Source organism: Herpailurus yagouaroundi, unplaced genomic scaffold, assembly GCF_014898765.1.
Source record: "Herpailurus yagouaroundi ecotype Mexico unplaced genomic scaffold, PumYag 29, whole genome shotgun sequence".
Lineage (NCBI taxonomy): Eukaryota > Metazoa > Chordata > Mammalia > Carnivora > Felidae > Herpailurus > Herpailurus yagouaroundi.
In genome coordinates this window covers 107,169,385-107,180,190 of record NW_024412377.1, presented here as the reverse complement: position 1 = coordinate 107,180,190, position 10,806 = coordinate 107,169,385, and the positions used below count along the sequence as shown (strand labels likewise).

The 10,806-nt window shown below is 37.7% G+C and overlaps 1 protein-coding gene across 1 annotated transcript in view; it reads left to right on the top strand.

Annotated features, from left to right (window-relative positions):
• Positions 1 to 4,242, top strand: part of NLN (neurolysin) — a 109,789-nt gene extending 105,547 nt beyond the window's left edge. The window contains exon 13 of the mRNA XM_040451918.1: positions 2,366 to 4,242. Within this exon, the coding sequence (XP_040307852.1) occupies positions 2,366 to 2,500 (135 nt within the window). The 3' untranslated portion in view covers positions 2,501 to 4,242. The remainder of the gene's footprint in view (positions 1 to 2,365) is intronic.
• Positions 4,243 to 10,806: the final 6,564 nt, after the last annotated feature.

Sequence of the window (10,806 nt, the reverse complement as noted above, 5' to 3'; positions counted from 1 at the left end):
CGCGATGACCTTACTGGTCAGAGGAGCCCTGAGCTGCCTCTTCACAGCGCCATGCAACTCAAGTACCTGCATCTCTTTGCTGGCTAGAACTGCAGTTCTTTGTACAAAATGAGACTATTTTGTCAGGTAGCCACGTTGTGGGAGATTCTTTTAAATGTCTGTTTATTTTTTTAGAGAGAGAGAGCACAGGCAGGGGAGGGAGGTATGGAGGGAGGAGAGAGGGAGAGAGAGAGAGAGAGAGAGAGAGAGAAATTGACAGAGAGAATGAGAATGAGAATGAATTCCAAGCAGGCCCCATGCTGGGTATGGAGCTGCCCGATGCAGGATGATTGCACAGCCATGAGATCATGACCTGAGCCAAAATCAAGAGTCAGTCGCTTAACCGACTGAGCCACCCAGGAGCCCCAGTTCTCCCTATTTTTATGGTGGCTTCTTAGGGAAAGGGGTGAAGATCCAGGAGAGCACCGTCTTTCTTCCCCATACTACCCTTTCCCCCTACTGATTTAACACTGGTCAAATGTAGGCATTTGGGGCAATGAAAGAAAGAAAAGGGAGGTAGACTGTGTTTGGGCTCCAGAGCTCTAAGCTGCTACTTCTTAGAATAATAATGTCTATGGCAGGATCAGCCATCACTCACATTTTAGGTTCCCAATTGCTAGCCTAACAGTAATGGATTGCTACAGACCAAGCAAAAAACTACACATCATTCCCCACCCCCCAAAAAACATTAAATCTAGCTTAAGTCTTCATTACCAGAGTTTTCAGAAATTCGAGTATCAGTGATTACAGGCCTACCCTCTTTAGGAAAATTTATCTAAAACATAAGGCAACAAGATTACTACATGCCTTTTCATTGTCATACTAGAATATTGTCCAATAAGCCCTTCTAAAGATCACATTGTGTTCTAGGCCCTACCCCTGTCCACTGTGGTAGCTCCCTGTGGCTGTCAAGCACCTGAAATGTGGCTAGCATAACTAAAAACTTGTGCTGGAAAAGTGAAAAACACACACGAGATTTTGATGACTTACCACAGAAAGTAAATCTCAGTAATTTTTATATTGACATATGCTGAAGTAACATAGATATATGGTTAAAATATCTTATTAAAATTAGTTTCACCATTTTGACTTTTTTTACCTTCTAAAATGTGATTACTAGAAAATTTTAAGTTATTTATGTTTCTTATATTATATTCCTGTTGGACTGTGCTGCCCTAGACTTTACAAGAAGGTAACTGACTATTTACTCCTAATCAGGGCCCAGACTAGGAAGTTTGATGTTAACCTGTCAGGATTAATAAACTGCAGATGATTTCTGTTAATAACAAAAAAATAAACCCCAAAATTTTTATTTTATGACGCTATAGGGAATAAAATAGTTTTGTATCTAACTTGGTAAATTTCATTCATGCATGTTTTCGTTTATTTACAATTTGACTAGACTTATCTCTGATGGTTGTACCAAAGAGAATTATTGTTATAAGTCAAAAGTTACTTTTGTCTCTGAAAATTCTCTGGCTATTATTGTCAAAAAGACTGTTAGTCATATTGATCAAATGATTTAATGGATATAAATTTAAAAGTGTTACTCTGTGAACTATTTATATGTATATTTGGAATTTTTCTTCACTGAATTGTCTTGCTTTGTATCCCTAAAAGGATGATGAAAAGGAAGTGAAAATAATGAATGACACTGATACTGAATTTCAGTCGTTTTCCTTCACTTTACTTGCTGCTACGTTTATGTAAATAAAGGCAGAGTAACTACATTGTGTTTTAAGGTTGCAGACCTCATCCCCAAGGAAAACTTTACAAAGGTCCTTATTCCTAGCTCTGAGCCCACAGAAATAACTTAACCTACACCTGGGACATGTGCTGTTGTCCTACCGCCATCCATAAGGATGAGGCATTTTTTATAAACCCCTTGTAAAAACATAGCAGAAGCCATTTTGGCAGTGGTGATGCCACTGGTTCTAGGTACACAAATCCCCTATTTGTGGCCTTCTTAAACACTTGGTTTGCTAACTCTTTTGAAATAGCATTTGAGATGGGCTACTAAATAGAGGAATCTGTTATACATTCCATTGGCTATTTTTTGTTTGTTTGCTCACCGTTGAAACTCTAAGGAGATAAGACAGTAATAAAGAGGAACGTAGAAGACTGGAGGTTTAAGCTTCAGCTCTCATAGCTACCAAAATAAATAAGTACAGCTCTATAGAGCTGTAGTTAAGGCAAAAGAGAACATCCAGACAAAGTAAAGTCAAAGTCCCTTTTTCTTCACCCTTCCTCCTTTTTCTTTTGCATCTAGAGATTTGGGAAATTGCTTTAACAATGAATTATTAGGTGTGATGTTTTATTTTATTAGGTTGGAATGAAATACAGAAACCTAATCCTGAAACCTGGGGGATCTCTGGACGGCATGGACATGCTGCAGAATTTCTTGAAACGTGAGCCAAACCAAAAAGCGTTCCTAATGAGTAGAGGCCTGCATGCTCCATAAACTGGGGATCTTTGGTAGCAGTCCATGTCTGGAGGACAAGTCGACATCACCATGTGTTACTAGCCCGGAAACTGAATGGAGTTTTGCAAATGAAAGTTTAGATTTCTATTGACTGTCTTTTGTTTTTCACTTTGAAAAATTACACAGATGTAAATGGAATTATAAATACCATGACCTAAGAAAAGACCCATCAGAAAATAATTGTACTATAAAATTTCATAACAATGGATTTGATTTCTTTTTATACAAGTTTCATATGAATGTAATTTGATTTTTTACTATTGTAATCTAGATAACATAATGTAAGAGGGCTAAGAATTTTTAAATTGAATCATATACATTATATAATTTGATCCTTCTTTATATCTTGAAGTTTTGTACTTGGTATTTCTGGACTGATAAATGAATCATCACATTTCACTGGTAAATATTTTCTTGGAGCCCTGTGTCACCTTTGACCCTCTGTCTCACAGTAACGCGTGACCTCTTTGTCCACATACCTAAGGGCCAGGGGAATATGCCTCAATAATGCGTTTATCTTTGGATTTCAGGCCTCATTATTTCTCCTTTTCTGCCACACTTAAATTATGTTCCACCATTGGGATTTATCTTTTCTAAAGTCCTATCACAGAGTACCAAAAAAAGTAAGAGTTTTAACTGAACTGGCCTATGTATATTGCTTTTGTATGTTGCGTTAGAGGATTGTAGATCTTGCATCAGAGGTTCGTTTCCACCACAGCATACAAGGTTGTCAGTCCTTTGGCATATTTGCCAATTAGAACACTAAAACAAGTCCAAGGATATGTTTCTCTTCTCATGTTTCTGATAAGTGGTACGGACTTTGCCTCCTTTATTCCCATCTCACCCAAAGTGACAGATATACATATCACCAATGGCAGTTTAGGGAAGAGAGCTGAAGGTGGTGTGGAGCAGAAAGAGTTCAGAAACTCCAGAAGAGGAGTGGGTTCTGGACAGAAGTGTTTGAGGACAGCTGCTCCAAAGTGTTACGTGTCCTCAACCACAGGGAGGAGGATTTCATAGCCTATCTTGTCTGGTGATTTTTATTTTAAGCGAAACTTTGGATCTCTCTTTAACTTTCATTTCTGTGAGTCTAAATTGTACTTCTAAAGCAGACCAGTAAACTCACAGGACTTATTTTTCCCTAGGAGACTACTCAGTAAGGAAACCAAAATAGGATAATAAAAAAATTTTAATTAAAAAGTCCAAACTTCACATATACTCTGATAGGTCTTCCAGTTGGTTCCCGCTGTGTATCTGAGGTATGACTTTGCTGGTGAGGGGCAAAATTAGACAGATGGACTTTGCGCTAAATAAAAACATATATATTATGCTGCATAATAAAATTATAGACAGTGGGAAAGGTTAAGAGCTCTAACAACGCAGAAGAAAATTCCGGGATTATTATTGCCAAGCAAATACGTTAAAAATGCACATGAAATCCAACCCTCCCTTCTGAGATCATCGCCTGGCCCTTCTCTCCCACAAAGTAGTTTTTTTGGTGTTAGTAACCTGTGGTACTCTTCTCATATCTTTTTTTTTTCTTCCAGACTGTTCTGTTTTCCAGTTTCAGACAAAAACTTTTTTCAGCATTTTCTATTGCCTTTCTGTGTGTCTCCTTAACAATAACTTTATCATTTTCAATCTCAACTTACTTCACATGGAAAAACTAATACTTGGTGTGAAACAGGTTGCACACAATAAAGTTGCATTATTATCCATAAGAATGAACTCACATTTCTTTCATACTTTAATGTTTAAGCTGAAATGCCTAAGAAAACAAAAGTGCTATGATGTTCTTTTTATTTAGAGTCCATATATGATACTTAAAATCTACCAAAGCACAGCAACAAATTTAAATACTTACTCTTTACAATAATTAAAAACTAAGAACTAATTTTTTTCTTTTTTTTTTTAATTTTTTTAAATGTTTTTATTTATTTTTGCGACAGAGAGAGACAGAGCATGAGCAGGGGAGGAGCAGAGAGAGAGGGAGACACAGACTCCGAAGCAGGCTCCAGGCTCTGAGCTGTCAGCACAGAGCCCGACGCGGGGCTCAAACTCACGGACTGTGAGATCATGACCTGAGCCGAAGTCGGACGTCCAACAGACTGAGCCACCCAGGCGCCCCAGAACTAATTTTTAAAAGACTTTTTGAATGTGGCCATTTATCTACCTTTTCTTTTTTCTTCCTTTTTTTTTTTTTTTTTTTCATATCAGAGTATAGAGTGTTGGTAAGGTTCTCAATGGTGGATAACTATAAAAATTGTAATTAGCCAAGCCACACTTCAGGTTTGTGAGCTGAGCAACATATAATAAGGTCTGTCTTGATTATTGACCCAAGATATTTAGGTCTGTTTCAGGTTACTACAGATGTTTTGCTACCTAATACAGATTTTTTTTTCCCTTTAGTGCAAATGCTACATGTTACCTAAATGAATAACTAAAAGTGATCTTGAAGAGTTACCACCTGAGCTATTTATGTGAAAATCTTGCTTTTCTAAAATTAATATGATAAAAGGTGGATATCTGTAGCTCTATAGACTTGACAAACTGCATTGTGTACGAGGCCAAAATAGAGAAAATATTTTTTTAATTTTTAAAGGATATGATTTTATGCTTGTACTTTCCTTAAGTAATAGGAAATGACTTATTTCCCATTTTGCCTTTAGCCTTTGTATATGAATTAATGTGTATAACAATCCTGTCTCTTTGGTGGATCAGCTGGTTTGTTTATGACCATTATTCATTTTTTCCTTTGCGTTCATGCACAGGAAGAATTTTCCATGCTCTGAGGGAATTGAATTAAAACACTAATCCCCCAAATTAGGTTTAGAGGTGGTTAACTGAGCCCCTAAAAGTGTAAAAAGAGAAACCATATATCATCTAAATAGATGCAGTGACCAAGGCTTCCTTCTTCTCTCAATGCAACATTATTATAGTTACAGATCTCCCATATGAAATTGGATAGCCCTTCAAAATTGAATATGCCTTCTCTTACAAGAGTTTGGTGGGAATAAAAGGGGGAAAAAAAAGACATGCTTTCATTTTCTTTGAAAACCAGTCAATGTGCAACATTTACTTTTTCAATTGTCTTTTTCAGAAACTTGCACCGGAAACAGAGCCACCTAAGTGATTCATCTAGTCCCAACTGTATCAGGGCAAAAGGTAAAGGTTATAAAATCTGAATACTAGATCAGTGTAGCCTTTTCTAACACACCCACAGTAATGCTATACATGGAGACTTTGTCTGAAAAAAATCTTGAAAAACTGGGCCAGTGAACAGAACCCCTCATACATCCCTCTCCAGTGAGTGATTCTTGAGCTTTTATTTGGTTGAATTTACCTTGTAGTCTTTCCTAATAAAATATAGATCCCGTGCATCTGGACCACTGTGTATGTACAAGAAAAGGTAAATGGTGAATATGACACAGGCTCTCTTGTTTCTGCTCACATGACCTGGCATCCATTCTGGCTGCTTACTTCATAGAGCTTGGAGGCTCACCTAAAATTGTACTGTGATGACAGAATGTCCCTAGCATCTGTTGTTGGAGAAACTGTATGGCTTAGACTGGTTTTAAGGTACCGTATTCACTGAATCTGGCAAGAAACCTGGCATCTCTATTGAAATCTTTGTGGCTCAGATAGATAATTGTTAGCGAGGTGGATTCCTAGCTATTGAAACAACCTAAGAGAGCTGAATAATGATTCACACTAAACCAAAGAAAATTTCCAATCCTTTGGATGAAGACACAAGAAATTCCATAGAAGGTTTTATCAAATTTACAGATAACAGAACTGCAGTCGTTGAAAATGTTATCATTAAGATTTAAAATTATTTCCATGCCGAGGCAAATTTAAGACAAAATTAGACACATTCCATTGCCAAGGTAAACAGAGGGGAAACCTGACTTGATGGTACTCAGAAAAAAAAAGACATGACAGTTTGGGGCACCTAGGTGGCTCGGTTGAGCGTGCAACTTCAGCTCAGGTCATGATCTCACAGCTCGTGGGTTCGAGCCCTGCATTGGGCTCTGTGCTGACAGCTCAGAGCCTGGAACCTGTTTCAGATTCTATGTCTCCCTCTCTCTGCCCCTAACCCACTCACATTCTGTCTCTGTCTCTCTCAAACATTAAAAAAAAATTTTTTTTAATAAAAAAAAAAGACATGACAGTTTTATTTGACCAAATTCCAATATAAGCCCACACAGTACAGCACACCTGGGAGGGGTACAGAAGGTAAGAATGAAAGCCTATAAGAGTGTGTTGATGGAAGGTTGTGTCCAGATCAAAAGAATTCCTCTGGACCCATGTGCTAAGATCATTCACAGCTAGAATATCGTGTTCTGTTCTAGGTGTCACATTTTAAGCAGATTTTGACCAAGTATTACAGTGTTTGAAAGAGTAGGGACAGGCAGGTGATGACTTCTCGAGAGGAAGACATTGAAGAAAGGAAATTTCAGCCTTCCTGAAGGTGAATTCAGCAATACAAATGAAAGCTGTATTCAAATACTTAAGGTATGGCAGAGAGGATAGGTTATTCTACATCTCCAGAAGCCAAAGCTTAGAAAAATGGTTGGAAAATACAAAGAGGTTTTAATTCAACATGAGAAAGTTGTTTCTAATAATTATTGTTGACTGAAATATATTCTGCTGCTGTTAATGAAGATCAAAGCAAAGCTTGTGGCTACCAGGAGTGTTACAGCAGGCATTCCTCCTTTGAGTAGACTTTCATACCAGATCAGCTTTGAAGTCTCCCCAAAGTTTAAGATGCAACAAATGTATAATCTTCATCAGAAAAACATCACTCGGGTGAAAGTAACGTTTACACACTGGATCTTACAAATGGTATGTAGATGATTGCAGCTGCCCATATGGCAGATATGTGATTTAAGCATTTATAGTTTATATTGCCTTATTCCTCTTCCGTAATTAGTCAGTGCTTATCCAGAGGTCATTATCAGACTCCTTATGGATAATCTGGTAACAGGATGAGAGGTCAGTTGTGTATGACCATAATAAAGCTAGGGATTCTTGCAGTTGCATTTTCTTCCTTTACAGAATTTATAGTTGTTCTCTGCCCGTTCCACCCATCACTATCTTCATGAAACATACACAGACGCCAAAATCAAACTCAAGTAACCCAGTTTATTATACATGTGCTCCACCATATTGTGATTTCTGAGTCATTGTTTATAGCCCCATAGCCCCTGTCCTCTACAGTCCCTTGACTCATGGTGAATAGTCCCTAAGTGTATGTTAAATAAACATATCTTCTTTGAAATTACCTTCTGCTATAAGGATGGATTTATCTATGTAGATGATATGTATCTACAGAGGTAAAATTTTTTTACACTTTCTACATGAAGAGGCCCTTATCCTTAGGGACTGAAAGAGTTTCTCTATGAATTAGATGAAAGAAACATGCATTTTGTAAAAGAAAAATTGGAGAATGGAAAATATTTCTGAAGATTCCTCCACTTTTCTCTGTGATTATATACTCTAAACCTAGGAATTTCTTAATCTACAATCTTTGGTTCCCTAGAAAATCTATGAAAAGAAGAGTCAAAGTAGACATCCATGGTTGTCCAGAAAATTAAAAAACTGTTGTTTTTTAATTCATTTTGAAGACTGTAAAGTGCCCATTATGTATCAGGCACTGTGTTAGGCACTGCGGATACAAAAAATGACAAAAACTCCTGAGCTCATATTGCTTAAATATAGTGAGAAAAGGAGATAAGTGGAGATAAATTATAGAAGAAAGGTATGTTTAAAAAGCCTTCTTGTTTTTCCTGACAATGGTTGACTCCATTGTACAATTTGATTTGTGTCACCAAATTTTATGATTACCATGCCACCTGCCACCACAGACATTTCTAACAAAATGGTTGATTTTCTCTTTTTTCAGCCTGTCAGCAGTGGGACTAAATGGTGCCCTTCCATCTGTCTTATATCCAGGAGTTTCTCAGGCCCTGTGATTAAAGGACTTAACAAGAAAGAGGTGAAAATATTCCCTTTAACCCTATCTATGCATTGTGATCAAATGCTTATAAACCCCTAGCCCTTAGAGGACTCACACGGGAATCCTCTTAACCTGATAAGTATGATACACCCAAGAGGCATTGGTACATCCTATAAATCTGAAAATAGGCTGTTAAGATGACCCATCAAGCTATTTAGAGATGGTCCAGAATTCATCAAGATTCCTTACTTCCTTCTCCCATCAGTGTTAGTTTTCCATTGCTACTAATAAGAGCTGAGGAAAAAGCACCCAACTCTTGATTCCTTTACTACCCATTATTTACAACTTCCCTTACTAAGGATAGCAATTAATTAAGTAGATCAATGAAAGACTAAAAAACTTCAAAGTTCCAAGTTTCATGAGGACTGGAACTGGACTTTAAGCTTCTATCCCATTTCCCTGTGTAAATGGACTATAATTTATTTAATCAATTTGTTGTCAGTGAGCTTTTAGGTCATTTTCACTCTTTGGACATTACAAACAATGCTGCCAAGATTATCTTTCCAAATATATAGTTTTCCACATCTGTCAGTTTATCTAAAATAAATTCTTAGAAGTGTAGTTCCTGGTTCAACGGGAAGAGGCATTTTAAGTATTGCCAGGTATTCTCAAATTAGAGCCATGTGTCTTAATACTGTTTAGTACAGTTGTTTAACATCAAGGCAGTCACTAAAAATGAATAAGGAAAAGTGATGATTGGTAAAAAAACAAAAAAAAATCTGGTTCATACTGCTTTCCCCCACTGGGTGATGAGACTAAAAGTTGGCTTCTTTCAGAAAGTGGTAGGAGTAATTCCAGACAGGAATTTTCTTTCTCTATTAATGATTGGATAGGTCCTATAAGGAATGTAAGACTTTATTCCAGAACAAAGCAGTCATCAGTCCTTTGTGTTCAGGGCTAAGTGGGGAAAACCAAAAGATCCATTTTGTCATCCCTGTCCCAAATCAGATGCCTTTCTACAGTCTTAAACATTTGTGTGACTGACAAGTGGGACTTGTGTTGTCATCCACAATGCAATCACTGTTCTGAACACGCACATGGCCCACTCTGCCTCAGCTTCAATTATAAAATCTTCAGCCAGAGGCTATTATCCTCTGTTTTGTTCAGTCAGCAGCACAGTTAGCCAGTGAATTTCCAACTGGGATCAGGTGGCAAGAGAGAAATTTCTCAGACTTCATCTATCAATCCCTTTTATACCCCAGCAGGTTTCTTTGTTTGGGGGGCCCCTGATGAGGGAAATTTTTCTGAAGCCCCAACTTTGCATTTCCTTTTTAAATTCCACCGTAGTTAAGGATAGGGAAATAGGAGTAGTTGAATGGTGACTTCTGTAAATGAAGACAGAATCTCCAAATTCACAGAGTTCATTCCTTCTGTGTAATGAGTTTCATGTCACTCATTCTTTGGTAGATAAGCTACATCCTGTGGTCTAACCAGGCCTATGAAGCATTGCTTTCTCTCCTGCCTTCCCTGTCTTTCATCTGTCTTTCTCCCAAAAGACTAATTAGATGAATGGAAGATTCTAAGCAAATATCTCCAAATCCCATTAGGAGCACAACAGAGGTCTGAGGCAGAAAACAGCTAGTGAGGCCGTGCAGGCTTGGAGGGCTTTTCTCACAATATCCCATTTTAAGAACAGTCAATATTGTCATGGCTACATGCTAAAGAAGAGATTTGGAAGGACTAGAAGAGGGGCAAATTATATTCAACCACCCTTAGAAGTAAATGCCTTTTAAAAATGTCTGCAGAATGCCTAAGAGCTCTCGAAGATTTGGCTTCTTTCCTAACTTATCATCCAAATTTCAAGTAAGATAAAATACTTGTTCCAGAAAGCCAGACTGCTACCTGGTTGACCTCTATCTACTGAAGTTCAAGGTTAAGGTGGAACATCCACTAAGCACTATTTAATGTTTTGAATCCTAATTTAACTTTCTGCTAGTTAAAGCCAACTTCTTTTATAAAGGTAGTGTAGAGTTGTGTTAACATCTACAGAGACCCGATTAGTTCCTCTGTTTACCTAATAAAATTCTCAGGACTGTATCCAAATTTAGCTGGGCATGTTAGTACAGCAACACACTGTTGTTTGTGGTGCCAGTAGACAAAATGTCAGTACGCCTGTTGCATTCCTCTGGGATAATAGAAATGAAGTCATCACATCAGAAAATGGATCATGTGCTCAGGATACACTTCTCTCCCCATGAACACACTGGCGCTCTCAGGTTAAGGTCACTGATCCAGTAGCTGGAAGGGTTCTCATAGCCAGGAGAGG